This window comes from Motacilla alba, chromosome 20 (assembly GCF_015832195.1).
Source record: "Motacilla alba alba isolate MOTALB_02 chromosome 20, Motacilla_alba_V1.0_pri, whole genome shotgun sequence".
Taxonomy (NCBI): domain Eukaryota; kingdom Metazoa; phylum Chordata; class Aves; order Passeriformes; family Motacillidae; genus Motacilla; species Motacilla alba.
Window position 1 is genome coordinate 7,617,539 of NC_052035.1, and position 18,515 is coordinate 7,636,053.

The 18,515-nt window shown below is 60.0% G+C and overlaps 1 protein-coding gene across 1 annotated transcript; it reads right to left on the minus strand.

Annotated features, from left to right (window-relative positions):
• Positions 1 to 2,562: 2,562 nt before the first annotated feature.
• Positions 2,563 to 17,888, minus strand: TGM2 (transglutaminase 2). Its single transcript, XM_038159392.1, has 14 exons — positions 17,782 to 17,888; positions 15,580 to 15,863; positions 12,943 to 13,122; positions 10,547 to 10,789; positions 9,316 to 9,434; positions 8,405 to 8,533; positions 7,779 to 7,959; positions 6,694 to 6,829; positions 6,474 to 6,577; positions 6,112 to 6,351; positions 5,690 to 5,962; positions 3,978 to 4,138; positions 3,641 to 3,777; positions 2,563 to 3,343 (listed from the first exon to the last, which is right to left on the minus strand). Exons 1-14 carry the CDS (start codon positions 17,886 to 17,888, stop codon positions 3,187 to 3,189), a joined length of 2,451 nt encoding a protein of 816 aa, XP_038015320.1. The 3' UTR covers positions 2,563 to 3,186.
• Between the last annotated feature and the right edge of the window lie 627 nt (positions 17,889 to 18,515).

Genomic DNA, 18,515 nt, shown 5'->3' on the forward strand with positions numbered 1-18,515 from the left:
AGGCAGGACAGGGACCTCCCAGGGCATGGACAGGGGAAGCTGCATCAGGGATCAGGCAGGCACAGAGAGGCTGTTGGAGTTGGCCATGCTGGAAGAGGCATCTCTCCACAGTGTCTTCTGTACCTTCTGTGGAAGAGGAGATGGTTTCCTGTGAGGAACCTCCTGCATTGGAGATTTATTGTCTCTTTTGCTGTTTGATGGTGCTTCAGTTGTCTCGTTGCACCAAGGAGAGTACAAATATGTTCAATGCTTGTAGAGGAGGAAGGAGACCTTTGGAGAGGCAGTCCCGTTTGGAAATCTTACAGATTTGGTCTTGTGAAAGCTCTGATTTATGGGAGTTTGTTCTAGTTTCGATCCATCAATGAAGGTAAGTTAAAGGTCATCAAGTCTAAAATGAGTTTACAATCAATTCTTGGCAAGTCAGCATCTCCAGCAAGCCAAGATAGATCCAGAACCTCTCCTCCCCAAGAATGCTCCCGCCTGGCTTTGGCACTTGGACTAGCACTGAATTAGAACCCCTCCCACAGGATGGATACTGGAAATACTTGATTTATAATTTATTGCTTGCACAGTCAGAGTGCCAAAGAGTCTGATGGATGCAGCCCAGAACTGTGCCAGTGACCCAGGATGGGCACAGGGAGGTGGATGCACTGTGTACCACGTTGGTGATCTGGATTAGGCACAGGGAGGTGGATGCACTGTGTACCACGTTGGTGATCTGGATGAGGCACAGGGAGGTGGATGCACTGTGGTACCATGTTGGTGATCTGGATGAGGCACAGGGAGGTGGATGCACTGTGGTACCATGTTGGTGATCTGGATTGGGTGCAGGGAAGTCGACCTCAGCTCTGGACGATGGAAGAAAGCCCAGCCCTGAGAGCCAACCACTGCCCCTAAACCGTAACTGCAGCGTTTGGAGTCTGCTCCCTTCTCATCGGAGCAGCCTTGCTCTGCCGAGGCTCAGATGGATGGGAGTGACCTTCAGCAATAGCTGTTCTAATGTTTATTTTATCAGGACCCGGCTCTGAAGCAGCAGAGCTGCTGGTTATTTTTAACCCAGGCGCTGAGCAGCTGGAGGCCTGGCTCAGCAGGGCCCAGTAACAAATGCTCTAAAGAGGGGCCGTGCATCATTGCTGGGCTGAGGAATGTTCCTGACAGGGAAGGCAGCGCTGCTTCGTGCCGTTAACTCCTTCAGGGTTCTTTGGGGCTCCGTGTGCTCTTGGTACTGGTGTCTGGGGGGTTGGTGCTGCCAGAGTTGGGGGCTGGCATGGCCCCCGCCCCCTGCCCTGAATGCAGGTGAGAACCCCCATCCCTCTCCCTCCTGGAGCTCTTGCCCTGTCCCCGTGCCACAGGGTGGGCGCTCTCTGTCCCTTGGGAGAGCTGCTTGTACAAATCCTTATCCCTCCCTGTGCCAGGCCCCCCTCTGTCCCCACTCTACCCCACAGGGGTCCCAGCCTCCAGCTGCCTTTTTGGGTTGTGTTTGAGCAAAGCAGGACAGGGAGGTGTGGTGGTTAAAGTTCCAAAGGGTAAGGGGAGATGGAGTGTGTGGTTCTCCTGGGGGGGTTTCTTGAGAGGCTTTTTTATTAGCCAAACAATCTGCTGCTGCACGTGGGGCCTGGGCTCTGCTGTGCCCACTCCAGTTCCCTGCTGGGAGCAGGAGCTGGGGCTGGGGCTGGAGCTGAGATGGGTCCTTGGCCTCCCGGGGGGGAAGCAGAGCCAGGGTTTGGGGAGTTCTGGCCATGAACCCCAGCCTGGCCTGGGGAAGCAGCAGCTGTGTGTGGAGCACTGCACATGGAGATTTTATCTCATCCTAAAGATAAACAGAAAGAAAAGCTGGAGAATGGGCAGTCCTTGATGGGAAGAGCTCCCAGCTGCCCATCCAGCCTGAGGCACAGCTGGGATGGGAGAGCCCACAATGTCAGGGTGACTGGGACCAGCCAGCGTGAGTGAGATTCTCCTGTCCCACTGACTGTCCCTTCTGCTGGGGCTGTGGTGACTGTGGGACCCTCAGTCAGACGCCACCAGCTCTATAATGGTTTCCCTGGTGTTTGTTTATAGGAGCAGGGAGGCTCCCACCCTGTTTGTGGGGAGCACGTGGGTGGGCCATTCTGGCTTGGAAAGTGTTTATCTACAGCAGAGCCTTGACCCCGGTTCCAGGTGTGAGACAAATCCCCACTCTCCTCCCAAATCCCTGTGCAGGATCCAGCTGCCCTTCACCTGCCCCAGCCTGGGTGGGCAGCCCTGCCCAGAGCCTGGCCCAGTGTGCAGGAGCTGTTGGTTTGATTACTTGTAGTGTTTTCTCTCCAGTCCTCTGAGCGCGGTACGGAACCATTCCTGAGAGAGGAGAAATGACCTGGGAGAGTGTCTTGGGGGCTGAGTGTAGAGCACCTGAGAACACCAGACCAGGCTGATTTGGGGCAGGGGGGTGGCCAATATGAGGCCATTGTGGCTGCAGTGCCAGCCATGGCAATGACCCCCCACCTGAGTGCTGGGCTGGGGGAACTCACCCCCCACCCACATGGATCCTGCTGTGGGGAGAGGAAGGGCAGGAAGAGCCATGTCTGGCTTTTAAAGTGAAAAATAAAGTTTTTATTCAGTGTTTGCATAGTTGATTCATATCAAGGTAATGTCCCATCCCTCCTGCAGTGTCTGCAGTGGCAGGGTGGTTATCAAAGCCAACGCCCGGCTGTACCCAAGCAGGTTATTTGCAGTAAGTATTTATAGATTTGTTTTATAGGTATATGGTGCATAAACAGCTTTGTGCTCACAGTATAAAATCTCTCTCTATGGAGCTGCAGTCAGAGGATGATGATGGCAGGGGCTGGAGGGGTCGTTCTGCTGCTGCCTCTCTGGAAGTGGCTCTGTGGGCCGGGGCTGCCAGCGCTGCACAGAGGAGGGGCTGGCACGGGGGTCCCGGTGTGCCCAGTGCTGGGGCACAGACAGCACGGGGACGTTTGCACCCCGCAGACTGAGAGAACAGCGGGGAAGTGAGCGACTGCCACAGCAGCTCCCAGACCTCCCCAGCCCTTTGTCCTGCCTGTGCTCCCGGGGAGGAGCGTGGGTGGCATCGCTGCCATGCTCCGGGCTCAGGCTGGGCTCTGCAGTCGCCCTTCTGGGACCATCTTGGGCTGAAGCGGGTGGGGCCAGCGAGGCAGGGCTGCTGCAGCTGGGGCCATGGGCTGCTGCTCACAGGGGCTGGGGTGCGATGATGACGTTGCGGTAGCCCTTGACCCCCGTCAGCTGGTCGCTCTCAAAGTCCACCATCAGCTTCTGCAGCCCCGACAGCCGCGGCATCAGATCCATCCGGAATTTGGCCTCTGCCTGCGGCTCCACCGGCTCCTCACTGCGGGAGGGCAGGGAGTCACTGCGGCCCGTCACCCTCAGAGCCCCTTGTCACCTTCCCAGGGGTGGAGGTGGTGCCATAGGACAGTGCTGGGACTTTGGCAAGCAAAGAGCTCTGTAGGGTGGCCGAGCCCCTTCCCCAGCGAGGTGTAGGGTCAGGACCGGGGTCCACAGGGACCAGCATAGCCCTGGCTCCTGCTGTGCCCCATGGCTGCCCTCCCTGGGGGCTCCACACACAGGAAGCCACCCCCACACCACTCCCAACATCCCAGCCAGGTGAAGGGGGAAAAGCTCTTACAGCTCCTTGACCAGCTGCCCCTCGGTGAGGCCGGTGCCCTCCACCACGAACACGCAGCCGTTCAGGGGCACGGCGAGAGGGTTCACCAGGCTGATCTCGGCCACCAGCTTCCGATTCTGCATTGGCTCTCCTAAAATCTGCAAGTAGGAGAGGTTGGACCCCAAGCACCACTGATCCTGGGGGCTGAGGCAGGCAGGACCTGAGGGATGCAGGTCCCAGGGAATGCAGCCCTGCTCAGGGAAGCAGGACCTGCTGTCTAAGCCCCAGGGTAGCCCCCAGATGATCACAGCCACTCATTCCCCTCAAACCTGCCTGGGAGGGGACATTGGACCCTTACCCTGATCTTGATCGGTGGATTCTCAATATAAATGTCCCTGACAGCTACGATGATGTCGCCAGTCTGGTGATCGTTCAGGAGAGCCACCACCTTGATGAGGTTGTCCTGGGTCAGTTTGTCCCTGTACTCCTCGTACAGGATGCGCATGGGAACCCTCTTCTCTGGAAGGGCAGCAGAGAGGGGTCAGCACCCATGGCATCTCCAGCCCAGAACCCACAGTCCTGCGCTGGCACCCAGCTGCTGCTGGCATGGTTTGGGCATTCCAAGACCTTCTGCAGGTGCCTTGTGAGGATGGGGGAGCTGGGGTTCCTGCAGGGCTGGGGTTCCAGTACTGAGTGCCAGAAGGGATGTTCAGGGTGTGGAGATGGGAAGGAGCCATGCCCAGGGTGATGCCTGCGCCAGGGGTGCAGAGTGCCAGCCCCTGGCAGCCAGCGTGGGCACTGGGAGGCAGCCTGCTCCCTGGCAGCTGCCCTCACTCAGCCCTCAGCCTTGTTTATCTGAAAGTCCTTCAGGGATGGGGCTGGCCGGGGGAAGGACAGGGAAGGAGGCTGAAAGCAACCAGCTGCAGAACTGCCTGGAACAAGGAGCCCAGAGTGGCTGTGACCATGAGAAATAGAGCCTGACATTCATGAGGCAAGATCTGAAGTGCCGTAGCATCAGCTGAGTCTGTGGGGAGAGGAACAAGCCTGGCTTCCCATACTGGCACAAAGTGCTGGGGTGCCCTAAAGAATGCAGTCTGGGAAGGCCTGGGGTCTATATTCTGAGGCAGGAGCTGAGGGTAGAAGTTTCAGGAGCTCATAATTGATGTTTCAGAAAAAATGGTGTTGAGTTAACTTTTGCACAGGAATGTTAAGTACCCCAAAGGCCACAGCACGTCTCCCCACTTCCCCATCCAGCCCTGCAAAAGGCTCCAAGAACCAGCTGGTGCTTCTGCCAGCATGAGCAGAGGCACATCCCTCTCCCTCCATGGTGGCAAGGGCCAGCACCTTCCTCATTCCTGTAAAGCAGCTCAACACCTGGCAGAGCGCCGAGCGCTGCGTTTGCAAGAGGGCTGGTGAGGAGCAGGGCTCGGCGCAGGGTAAACATTTGGCTGTTCCAGGACAGCAGATGTGTGGCCTTTCCAAGTCCTGAAGGGTCTCTGCAAACTCACGTAAGCCCAAACTCGTGTTTAACGACCAGATGGTGATGTTCACGTGTGACAAGGGCGAGGGAAGTTCGGGGGCCGTGCCAGGACAGCTCTGCAGCCCAATGCCCACCCACGGAGACACCGAGAGCTTCAGCGCTGCTGGCCAGGAAACCCAGGGCTTCTCACTTCCTCCAGCCTGGGACCACGCACTCAGGGCTGAGCTGGGCCAGTTCCGCTCTCTCTGGTGTGGGAAGATCCCACCAGAGAGCCCAGCCTAGCCCAGAGTCTGAGGGAAAGCAGGAGGGATGCAGACAAATGCCACAGCGTGCCTAGGGATGTGCCTGGGTGTGCCCAGCCGGCTCCCTTGGCATAACAGCGACAGCAGCAGTGGCTTGTCCAGCCCCAAATGCTTTTCCAGCCTCTGCCTGAGCAATTTCCTCATCCTCTCACTAAGACTATAAATGCACAGTGGTAGTTAACTAATGAGGATGCCCCAAAGTGGCATTGCCTACCGAGCAGCAGAACACAGGCTGACCTGACCCCAGCCCTGGTGAAGCATCTCCTTCACCACCAGTGGGTCCCTTACCTGCCCTGGGCTCTATGTCGATGTCCACCGGGTCGGTGAGGCCGCACTGGGGCCCGAGGATGCCGTTGTGGCTGGAGGCACGGGCACACAGGGTCACCCTGCAGACACGCTCCTCGTCTGTGTTGTTGTTGACGACAGCAAAGACATCAAAGTCGCTGCCCTTGTTTGCACCCTCTGACACCTTGATCCTGAGGTGCAGCCCCTCATCCTCCTCCCCGATGGACTTCTTCTGATGCTCTGCCTTCTCAAACACCGCCCGCTCCTCCTCAGACCCTGCGGTGCACAAAATCCCTGTGATTCCCTGGAGAACAGGGAGGGCCTGGCTGGGCTGCTCTGCCCTGGGCCCTGCAGCCCTCCCGCTGCAGCTGCTTCCCAGCAGCATCATCCCCCCCTGGAGCCTCTGGCCCTGAAATCCCCCATACCCTCCGGGTATTTGTAGTTGTGGGTGATGTCCTCCCGGCTGTCCCTGCCTACGCTCTTGGTGCTGATGAACTTCCCCACGTCTGAGGATCGGATGCTCTGCTTCTGCATCCCGTCGCCCTGCACCACCCAGTACACCACGTCGGCGTTCACCTCGGCGAAGATGAAGGGGATGTCGTACTTGAGCAGCATGTCACCCTCTTTGATGGCTTTGACGGGGGCCGGCCCGCAGCAGTAAACTCCTGCACGGAGCAGAGCCACAGTCAGCACTCCAGGGCTCAGCCACAAGGCGTGGCTGTGGTGGGGTGACCCAGCCGTGCCGGGCTGTGAGGTGGATGGAGCTTCTGTGTGGAGCACGTTGTACCTTCACTCTTCTCCTGAGGCGTCGGGTCCAGCACCTGCCACCCGTCATAGCCAGCTCCCAGGTCTGGACGGGCCATCCACGACTCCACCCAGCAGTGGAAGTTCCTGCGAGGGAAACCAGTGTGTAGGAGCCTCAGGCTCCCCCAGCACCTGCCAGGCTCTGGGGAAGGGGCAGAAGTAGCCCAGGGGTGGCCAGGCTGAGGTCCTGCTGTGCTGCTCACCAGATCTTGTCCCAGGATTGCCTCTCCTGCTCCCCCCTCTCGTTGATGTAGCGGTCAATGGTCAGGTTGGCGTTTGTGTCATGGGCTGAGTTGTAGTTGGTCACCACCCGGCTGGGGATTCCCAGGCACCGCATGACTGTGGGGAGCAGGGCAAGGTGAGACAGGGCCAGGTTTGCTCCGCTCCCATCCCACAGAGCCCCAGGTTTGCACAGCTCATGTCCCGTGGAGCCCCAGGTTTGAACAACTGCTGCCCTTCCCTCTGCCTGTGAAAGGGCTGCCTGGGGACTGATCCCAGGAGAAGCCAGCTCCCGCAGCCACAGTGCACAGGCAAGCTGGCTGGGTGGCACCTCCTCTGGCAGCCTGACAGGTTTGATATTGCAGCAGAAAAGGCACAAAAAGCGTCTGTGAGAGCTTTGGAGGTAGAGTGTGGGCAGCCGTGCTGAACCCCGGATTTCATCTCCCAGCTGTCTTTCACTGCACAGGGAGCTCCCCAGGGAGCAGGGAGGCAGTTAGAGTGCTTCAAAGGAAGGCTATAAACCTCTGCGAGTCGCTGAAAATCCACTTTAGTTTTTTGCTATTTCTCTCCTCTAAAAAGGGTCTCGTCTGTCTGTGACACATCAGTGCTCCCACAGGCAGCGTTTTTCTGGGGGCGAAGCTGCACGAGCATATGTGAGTGTTTCCCAGCAGCAGCAAGTCTGGGATTGTTCTCTTGTTTTTCCCCAGTCTGACTGCCCTGGTGTCCATGACATTATTTTGATCTCAGTGGATTCGTGACTTTATTGCAAACTTGGCCTTAAAGCCACTTCCCTCACCCGGGCCTGCCTCAGTTCCTCCCTTGCTGCCTGGCCTGGGAGACAGTGCTGACTGAAAAACCAGAGCCCTTTTTTATAATTTTTTCCCTCTACTTCATGACAAACTAGAGTAATAGAGAGCTAATTGCAAAGGAATCATTGCAGGCCGATTGCAGCCCTTCCCTCTGGATGCAGCACCGGAATGGATGGGGGGAAGGAGCCAGGGTGGGAGATGGGGGGAGAAGGGTGACCCTGTCCTGTGGAGGAGGAGAGACCAGAGGAATCTGCTCTCACCAGTGCAAGCCACAGCAGCAAAGACCCAGCACTGGCCATACTTGACTGGCTGGCACCCAAACTTCTTCCACCTCTTGAGAATATCCACGCTCCCAATCCAGGCCATGGGGCTCATCCCATCCTCGTAGCGGTCATCCCACCGCCCAAACAGCACCCCCCGGTCCTCGTCATTACAGTTCACCTGTGGCAGGAGAAAAGGGGAAGGATGGAGGGGCAGGAACAGGCTGGGAAGGGAGGGAAAAACCCTTTGCCCCATTCATGTGCACTGTCACCCACATTAATATCCTCTATCCATGCAAGAGCTCACTGGGATGCAGGTGGACATGGTGCTAATTAGGGATGAATTTTAGAAACACATCCTTCTGCCTGGGAATTTGGGAGTGATTATCCCTGGAATGACCTGTGCCCATCCCTGCTTTTTGTTTCCTCCAAAAAAGCTCTTGCACATATAGGAGCAGTAACAGGGAAAGGGTGTTAAAGAGAGAGGAAACACCCTAGAGAAGGAAAATGGTGTGAAACTGGGGGGGATGGCAAATGCTGTCTGCCCCAGCTGTAGCTGGGGGGTGTTTGCAGCCCAGGGAACGTGGGGTGCTGGGGACACGGTGCTGGCTGCAGCCTGGACTCACCATGGCGCTCACCACCCTGCCAATGTACACGGGGTCATTGCGGCGGGAGCAGTCCCGGTTCTGGTCCCTCAGGTGTTTGGGGTTTATGTCCAGCATGTTGAGGCAGATGGATAAGATTTCATCCTCGAACTGGTGGAGAGCAGGGAGAAAAGGTTGGGTGAGGTCCCCACAGGGGCTCTGCCACCTCTGTCCTCCCTCTCTGGCTCACTGTGATGCCCCTGCCAGCAGAACTGCTGGGTACAGGGGTCACACCTCCTCAGGGTCCCCTCCCCAGCCAGCATCTGCTGAGTGATGTCCCCACCGTCCCCACTCGGCCGTGAAGCCTGTGGGTGACCTCCTGCCGACGTACTGGGGCTGGATCTGGTTTCCTGCGACCGCCCAGGGGTCAGGGCATGGACCTGACCTCCTGGAAAATCTATTTCCCATCAGGGCTGAGTCACAGCCCTTCCTCGAATTGAGGTGTGGATCCTGTGCAGGCTATGGGCACCCCCACTGCTGTGGGCCCCCAGCCCTTTGCTCAGGGAGGGTGGCTGAGCAAGCCCTGTGCCCCGGGGCGCAGCTCGGGTGTGAGCACTGCCTTATCAGCACCCCTGGCACAGTGCCCAAGAACGCCTTATCAGGCACCAGCTCCCAGCACGGCAGGGCCATCCCGATTAGGGACACATGGCCATGGGGCCCCCAGGAGCCAGGGGGAAACACTCCCCTTGCCTTGCCATGCTTTGAAGTCAGCGCATTTCCTCTTGGAAATGAAACTCCGGTTTCTTTGACCCTTGGCTGGACTCCAAGGTGCTGACAGCATTAGGGGGGCAGGTTTGTGAGGGGCGCACACGTGGCACCAGTCCCTGTGTCCTGCAGCACCAGTGCTGCATGGCCAGAGGTCCCAAGGGTCCCAGGGGGCCTTGCCTGCTCACCTGGCCGAAGTTCCAGGGGATGGAGAAGATGTAATCACAGGTGCCCTGGTAGATAAGCCCGTCCTGGGACAGGACGTACTCACGGCGCTCGTTCTCGTCACGCATGAAAACCGTGTCCTCTGTGGGGACAGCAAGTGATGGGGACAGGGCTCTGCCCTGCACAACCAGCTTCCTGACCCCCTCCCTGTGGATGGATCCAGTGGGAAATGAGGCACCAGGGGCTGGAACTGCTCATGCCTTAAACAGCTGCTGGGGAATTTCAGCCCAGGTTGATTTAAAGCGATGGGAAAATTTCAGCGGGTTTGTGGTTTGCTTTTCATTCTTTCTCATGTCTCTGTCTTTCCTCCCTTTTGTTTAATGGAGATGGATATTTTCTCAGCAGGGGAGACCTCCCTGGGGGTGCAGTGAGCAGTGGGAGTGGGTGTGCTGGCTCAGCACAGCCAAAGCCATTTCACTGACAGCAGCTACTGCTGTGGAAATCAACATTTACTGGAAATGTTTGCAGAAGGAAACCCCACATGTCCACCCGCAGTGCTCAGCACAGCCCTGGCTGAGCAGAGCTTCCTATGGCCCCTTATCTCTGCAGATCCAGCGTGGGACGCTTGAGGTCCAGGAAATCAGCCAGTCCAGGGGCAGGGGAAGGATGTGGAGAGAGGAAAATCCCAGGGCTGTTGAAGCTTACAGCACTGAGTCGAACCTCTCCTCTGGGTCTGGCTGCCCAAATTTCACCAGGACAGTGATATCCATGTCACTGAGTCCGCAGATGGGTGAGGATAGGTGAGAATGGGCCTGGTGGGGGCAATTAAGGACAACTGGGGACAAGTGGGGACGACTGGGGGCAATTAAGGACATTTAGAGGCTTTTCCCTTGTGCCCTGCTTGCCAGGAGCTGGTGCCAAGGACTGCCCAGGGCTTCACACCAGCAGCACAGTGGAGAGCTCCCACCATGTGGCTGGGGCAGCCTGGACAGGCCATTGGGTGTTTGGGTGGTGGCAAAGGGGCTGTGGGTGTTGTAGGGTGGGGATGGCGCTCCTGGCCCCGACCTACTGCAGGGATTGTGTGGAGATGGAAGCCAAGTGAGGCTTTCTGCTTAAACCTGCCTTCAGCCCAGGGCTTGGGACACCTGGGATCTGCGCTGGGATGAGCCCTGTGGGGGGCAGGGGGTGCTTGGTGAGCATCTTGTGCTTGCATGAGCCCTGGAACCCCTGGACTCAGAGAGGTGAAAGCCTCACCTGGGTGCCAGGGGTTGAAGAGCAGGATGAAGTCCCCGATTTGGTAGCTGGAGCCCTGGTAGTCGGTGCAGGTCTCCAGGGTCAGGCTGTAGCGGCCGATGCGCGCGTTGGGTGGGGAGCAGAGTGACACAGAGAGGGACTCCCCGTCCTGCTCCTGGACCACAGCACTCCAGCATGACTCCTCTGGGCAGTCAGTCATGACAAAGTGGGAGCTGGTTCCCGATGTCTCACTGGGGCAGGGCCCTGTCAAGAAGGAGTTGATCAGTTCTCCCAGTGCTCCAGAGCCCCCAGGAGCCCCGTGCCGTGGAGGCTGCACCAGGGGCACCTGCTCCAAGCCCCCTGCCCTGTGGCAGCTGCCTGGATCTTGGCTGTCACAGTCTGGGAACATTCACCACGTAGTTTGTCAGGTACTGAGGGCACAGGGCAGCCCAGCTGAGGGGAGCTCAGGCAAGTTTGGGAAGGGACAGACTCGCCCTGGGGGGGGCCAGCAGAGCACAGGGGTGCTCTCCCTGGTGCTCCCCCCGGGGCCAGGTCTCCGTTCTCAGATGCAGCCGCTCCTGCCTCTCTCCGAGCAGCGCCGTTGTGTCCCCGCAGCCACGGCCCGGGGCTGGCAGAGCCCGGCGTGAGCCCCGGCCCGTCCCCGGCTGCCCCAGGAGGGGTGCGCAGCCTCAGGCGTTGCTGCAAACATCCCGGGATCAGGGATGACCTCAGTGGCCAAAGCGCCGAGCCCGGGACAGTGTGATCCTCCTCGCTGGCCCCTCCGAGCTGCAGCCGTGGCCAAGCCACCTGCGCCGAGCCAGCCCCAGAGCGCTCCCCGGAGCGGCGACGCCCAGCCCGGCCCCGCCGCTCCCGGGCCATGCAGCGCCTGGCCGGCAGCCGAGGCAGCGGTGCCACTGCTGTCCCCTCTCCCCGCCGGAGCACAGCCCGGGCTGGTCCCCTGCCAGCCCTCGCCCACGGGCCTGTCACCAAAAATACTCGTGAACTCATGGCAGTGACACAGTTTCTCCTCTCGGGCAGCCTGCGCTGAGTTCACGGCGTCCTTTGGGCAAGAGCCAGCCCAGGCTGCCGTGGGCTGGGCAGACACAGGAGCCTGCCTCCTCCTCCTCCTCCTCCTCCTCCTCCTCCTCCTCCTCCTCCTCCTCCTCCTCCTCCTGCTGCTGCTGCCCCCACAGCCCACAACATCCCCCTGGACTCCAGCACCTGAGCGGGGCTCTGCCAGCACGGCTACTGCAAAAACTGTTTTCACTCTACTCTCCCTTCCCTCTTTCTTGGGGGAGGCAGCACATGGCCTCGGTGGCTCCGCCGTCCCAAATGGAGGCACAGCTCTGGCAGTCCTTGCCTTGCCAGGTCCAGCCCCAGGGAGGAATGTGCTGGGGCCGCTGGGGTGGCAGTGCCCCGTGCCTCTGCGAGCACCAGAGCACCTTTGCCCTCTTTCTGCAGCGCTGGGGCTGGCCTCCAGCCCAGAGGAGCCTCTGCCAGCCTGTGCCTGGCCCGGGAGGCTGTGCCTGTGGCTGTGCCTGTGGCTGCTCCCCCTGCAAAACCAGCCTGGCACTGCCTGGAGAAACCCATGGGAGCTGCTGGTGTAGGGGGAAGCTGGGAGGTGCTGGGTTTTGTTTTGTCACCAGAGCTTTTGGGATGGAAAAATGAGAGTTTTACTCTGCGAGGAAACTTGGGTGCAGTTTTACTTTGAATTCTGGCTGGGTTGACTCAGCATGGTGCTTCAGCCCCAAAATAACTCCTGCTTGAGAAATAGTTTCCTCTCCTTTTGCTCTGAGCTGGCGGGGCTGAGCCCCTGCCCGGCGGCTGCACCCAGCCCTGGCTGTGAGAGCAAGAGCCCAGCCCAGCCCCGGCCTGGGGGCAGCGCTGGGGGGGCTCCGTGGGAACATTTCCTTTCTCCAGTGCTTGTGTTTCCTGAGCAAACCCCGCTCTGGGATGTCTGAGAGGACAGCAGGGCTGGGTGTAAATCCCATCAGCAGAAATGCTGCGATGCCTCTGGCTGAAAAGATGCACTGTGCTGATGTTTCTGAGAGGGGCAGGAGGGCTGGGCAGGATCCTGGCCGCAGCCAAGGCACTCGCTGGTGAGCTGGCAGCCCTGTCATGCTCTCAGTCTGGCTCGGCCCTGGGAGGAGGAGGAGGGGGGGATGAGGTGATGATGCTAGTGGTTTTTTGCTTTATTTATCACTTCTCTTCCTCTCTCATTAAGGAGATGAGTTTCTACCTTTTTTTCTTTTGTGATATAAAAGCTGTGCACAGCGCCAGCCTCTGCCAGGCGAGGAGCAGGGACTGTGTGACACGGGGCAGGTGCAGCGGCACAGCCCCCGCGGGAGCACAGGCGAGCTTTGGGGCAGGGGCAGAGTGTGGTGACACCCTCGCGACACAGATGTGGCGGCACTCACCGGTCTCGACGTTGAAGGAGAGTTTGTCCACGCCCTCCTGGTAGCCGCGGCCCGAGAAGCGCAGGGTGACGGTGAAGGGCTGTCCCCGCCGCAGCACCAGCTGCTCGCAGCCCATGGCCGCCGTGCGGTGCTCCCGCCCGTTGCGGTCGCAGTGCAGGTCCCACGTCTCCAGCACCAGATCTGCGGAGGCAGCGCAGGTACAGCTCTGACCCCGGGACACGGTGTCACACAGCCCCGGCGCTTGGGCAGGACGGGTGGCTGTGCCCATCCCGAGCCCCGCGCTGGGACCTTGGCGAGGGGTCTGAGCCTCCCGCACCCTCACTGCCCTGTGCGCCCGGGTGTGCCGGGCCCAGCATCCCTCCAGGAGGGCGCAGTGACCGTGCCACACCCTGAGCATCCTTCCAGGAGCACTCTGAGGGCTGGGCTCCCGTTGTGTGCTGCGAGAGGGGCACAGCTTTGGCAGCCAAGCTCACGGAGACTTTTTGCCCTCCTGATCCAGCTCTACGCTGTGCCGTGGAGCTGCCTCCGTGGTGTCACTGCACTGCCAGAGCTGTGCCTGGCCTGTGTCTCACAGCACCCAGCACTGGGTAAAGCCCAGCCCTCTGCTCTGCTCTCAGGGGGCCTTTCACTGGAGCTGCTGTCTGTGTGCCCCCACCCCAAGCATGTGCTGCTGAGTGAGCCCAGGAATGCCCAGGACGTTCCTGTGCCTCAGCCAGGCCTCCAGCAGCTTTACTGTGCTGCAGCTGCTGACAAATTGGTGAGAGCAAGTGTAGATTGGGTGACAGAGGGTGTCTGATGCCCCAGCCATATGCAGGCTGCTCTGCTCTGCTCGCAGCCCAGGCAGGGCTGTGTGCCAGAGCACCAGCAGCCACGTCCCTGTCACCCTGGGCACTGTGCTGGAGCCATGAGATATCGTCCATCATCCCCTGAGGCCACTGACCCCTGACTGCTCTGCAGCGACATATTCATCACCAGAATAAGCGAAAGCATTCTCCGCAGAGAGCACGCGGCAAGCTCAGCGCCAGCCAGGGACCGGCCAGACCAGTGGGCAAGCAGTGGGCAAGCTGAGGCTCGCTGCCCCGTGCCATGGCTCTCCTCGGCCGTGCCCTTCCCAGTACCAGCTCTGGCAGCCACCAAGCCCTCCTTGGACCAGTGCCCGATGGAAAGAGCAGCCCATGAGCTCACCATTCCCAGAGCTAAATGAAAACACTGCTCCTGGCTCTCTGGGCAGGGTGACTCTGCAGTATGGGCCCGGTGGGGGGCAGTGGGCCTGTCACTGTCCCCAGCACAATGTGAGCGCCGCTTGAGCGGTCCCTAACTAAGGGCAACGTCCCCACAGCCAGTCCACGGGAACTGTGAAGCGGGGACAGAGCACACACAAACCCCCTCCCTCCCTGCCTGCCCCTCTGTGAGCAGCACAGCCCCGTGCTGTGGAACACAGACTGTACGAGTGCAATCTCATGGCTGACACGGAGCTTGGCTGCATGGTTAAACTTGCTGACAATAAGAAAGCAAACAGTAAGCGTGCTCAGAGAACAGGATCAGGGCTCCTCCTTGTCCCAGTCACCCTGGGGTTTTCATCCTCAGCAGATACAGCAAAAATCAAATTTCTCAAAGCACAGGTGCCTCTAATCAAAGCAATGGGTGCCAAGAGATGGGTGGGAAGGGGCCTGCAGTGCTGCAAGTGGTAGCAGCACCCTGGGCACTCAGGAGCAGGAGCTGCCCAATGTGTTCAGGACAAGAGGACGCAGTGTTAAGCTGTGCCAGGGGAAATTTAGGCTGGATGTTAGGAAAAAAAATTTCACAGAAAGAATGATTGGGCTTTAGAATGTGCTGCCCAGGGAGATGGTGGAGCCTCTGTCCCTGAAGGTATTTTAAAAAAGACTGAATGTAGCACTTAGTGCCGGGGTCTAGTTGATAAGGTGGTGTTAGGTCACAGGTAGGACTTGAGGCTCTTAAAGGTCTTTTCCAACCTAGTTAATTCTGTGATTCTGTAGCTGCTCAGCTGTGTGTCTGTGACTGTCTGACCCGAGGGACCCGTGTTGGTATTGCTACAGCAGTGCTGGGAGCCAGGGCAGCCTGCGGCACTGTGGCACAGCAGAGCAGAGTGATGCCGTCTCACCCAGCGGGCTGTGTGCCCGCGGGAATCACACCGACCCGCTTCCTGGGACTTCGGGGGCTGTGTGGGAGCTGGGGGTGTCTCTACCCTGAAGAGCCAAGCGTGCAGGATTCCCGAAGCCCAGAAGCTCATTTCCTGCCTGAGCCCCCTGAAACGACCTCACCGTGTCAGGCACACGCTCCCGGCCCAGCTGTCCTCCCTGCTCTACCGGGAAAGCTTTAAATAGCTCCAAACTTCATTCTGCGGGTCCCAGCGACGCCGGGCCCGGGGAGAGCCGGGAGGGAGGGAAGGGCACGGACCGGCGTGGACCCCGCACGGACCCTGCTAGGCTGTGATCGCCGTCCCGCTTTCGTCTTTCCGTTCCCCACCGCCCCTGGCTCAGGCTGGCGGTCAGGGAGCGGCGGCAGCCCCGGGCGAGCAGGGAGCGGAGCGGGGGCACCGAGCGGGGCTGCGGCCGTCGGGACTGCCCGCGGACGGGAGCGAGCCCGGCACCTGCGGGGCTTCGCGCCCGCTCCTACCTTCGGCCATGGTGCCGGGCGCTGCGGGTCGGGAGCTGCCGCTGCTGTCCCGGTGCCTGTCCCGGTGCTGTCCCGGTGCTGTTGTCCCGGTGCCGCTGGCAGTGCTGTCGGTGCCGGTGTCGGTCCCGCTGGCGGTCCGGATGCCGGGGGAGCTGCCCCTCACCACCCGCTGTCCGGCCCCATCGCCCGTCCCATTTATCCCGCCCGCCCCCCGCGCACCCCCCCCGCGGCCGGGCCGCCGGAGGGAAGAAAGGGAAAACACAAAGTTTCCAGGAAACGGGCGGCTTTAGGTCCCACCTATTGAAAGCAACCACCCAAAAAAAAAAAAAAAGCAAAGCAGCAAGCTCGGAGCCCCCCGGCTTGGCACCAGCAGAGTCTCCCGGGACCCCAAAGCCCTCGGGTAGGAGACGGCCCCGCTGCCGGTCAAAAGAAGGAAGAACAAAGGGGCGGAGAGGGGCTGCGCAGCTGTCGGTGAAGTGCCAGGACTCGGGACTGTTTTCTCCATATAAAGTTCTTTCCCTCCTCTGGCAGCGTCCCCGTCCTGGCCAGTCGTGGGGGGATGCGCTTGTCGGGAATTGCATCCCCTTCCCGTAGCTGCATCCCTGAGAGATGGAGTCTGAAGGGAAAACGAGGTGAAAACTTTGCTGCTGGACAGCAGATGTGTTGGAATCAGCGCTGGTCGCTCTGGGACGTGGAAGTGTGCACACAGCAGTGACCACCGCATTCCCTGGAAGTCCCTGCCGCACGCACCGGCCATCCCTCTCCTGCCTGCGGGTCCCTGCCTCAGGGTCTTGCCAGTGGTGCCACCTGGGCATGTCCCAGCCCTCCCTGTGTGTCCTAAGGGTCACCCAACACACCAGAGACCACCTATCAGGGACAGAGAGCTGACATCCCACACCTCCATGGGCTCTTGGGGAGCTCTGCCCTCCCCACATTTGGGGTGGTCCCGGTCAGGGACCCCCAGCTGCGGCCAGTGCTCTGCTCAGGCACGTCAGGACACAGCACTGGGAGGGTTTGCAGGGAGTTGGACTACCCCTCAAGCTCTACCAAGGGATTTTTGGCACTGACAGGGTGGGTAAGGTCTAGCATGCGAGGGGCAGGGTCCAGAAGCCGCATGTGGAGGGGCTCCTGGTGTGTGCTGCTCTGGGGCGCATGGCTGGCTTTACAGAAGCACTGCCCCACAATGCAGCCATGCCTGGGGGAGTCCCATCCTCCATCACCTTCTTTAAGGGAGGTGGGGAGGGACGTGGGAGCAGAAGCAGCAAATCCTTGCTGAGAGAAAGCTTGGGACAGCTGGCTTTAATGGAAACAATTAATGTACTACTCCACCATGTATCTGCGTGGGCTGGGGGTGTGCAGGTCATGGGGGGGGGCTTTGCCAGGTGCACAACTGCTGCCAGCAGGGCCCTCCTTGCTCAGATTTGAGAAGAGACACTGAAAATGAAACCCTCTCCCTCTTCCCAGACCCCTTGGTCCTCGTGGGCAATATTGGGCTGAGTTCCCACGGATGCAGGGAGGGGTCAGGAGGGGTAAGGGTCCCAGGGGCTGCCCCTCTCTCTCAGCATCACGGCCACAGGAATTGCTGTCCCCTGCCAGGCCACTGTGACGCCTGGGGAGGGCTGGTGGCCACGGGAGCTCACAGCTGGTGTCACCTGCCCCGAGCTGGCCTTGCTCCCAAGGCTGCTCCCTGGGCACAGGAACCTCTGCCACTGGCGCTGATGAGTGCCAGTCTGTCTGGGCTGGTGCTGCTGGGTTCGGCTCTGCCTGCACAAGCCCTCTCTTCCTCCTGTACCAGTGTGAACTCTGGATGCACTCTGCAGCGGAGGTGCACACTTGAGTTAATGTGTGACAAACAGCCAGAAGAGCACCGCCGGCAGGGGAGGAATTGGAAGCAGCCATTTCTCACTCTGCTTGGAAGCACGAGCAGTTTGTTGCCGTGAGGGGTGTAGGGGTGTGTGGGATGTGTGGGACTGGGCAAGCTGGGGTGTCTGCTGCTGGGCAGGCTGTTGGATTATCTTCTGCCTGGTTTCCTGCCAAGCACAGAGTGGGAACCACCCACGGTACCTGTCCCTGCTCTGGCACCTCGGGCAGAAGCGGCAGGAGACAAGTGCCTGGCTGTCCCCTGGGGCTGTCTCCCAGGGCTGTCCCTCTGGCTCTGTCCCTTAGGGGCTATCCAGGGAGCTCTGGGCTTGGTCCCAGCACCTCACCAAGAGGAAACCTCCCTTGTTTGCAGCTTTAGTGCCCACTTCACTCACCACCTTGTACTGCGGAGGCATCTGTCTGCCCAGGCACTGGAAAATGCCGCCCATGGCAGGCCAGCCACACTGCCGGTGTTATTTTTACTCTTCTTACTAAGACAGGGTTGCATTAAGAGGGTGTTTGCACTGCTGAAGCCCAGAATAACTCCTCATTTGCTCAAGGTGTTCAGCGCAGGATTGCGACTTTCCTCGCCCCCGCCCCTCTCCTGGAGCTGCTTCAAAGCGTGCCGGTCCCCGCAGTGCCGGTCCCCGCCGCGTCCTGCACAGACAGAGCCGCTGTTTGCTGTGCTGGGCGTGTGCCGGGGCGGCTGCAGCCCCTCCAGTGCCCGCACATCCTGACTCAGTCCCTTGTGCAGGCAGATAAACAACCCCTGAAAAGGGGCAGTGTCTGCTCTGAGTCGCCCTGTTAAGTCGTCAACCGACTTCAGGAGCTCTGCCCATCTCCTCGCTGCTTCCCCGCCCCGGGTATTCCCCAAACTCAGCCTCAGCCCGGCCGCTGCTCCTGCAGCCCCCCGAAGCCGGGGCACCCGTGTGCTCCTCGGCGGGGCCCCGGCATCGTCCCGGGGTGAGGCACCGTGAGGGGCCCGGCAGGGATGTGACTTCAGGACAAAACGTTTTATGCCCACGGTGACAAGACCAGCGAGGGGCTCTGGGGGCTGTGGGGGCATCCTGGCATGC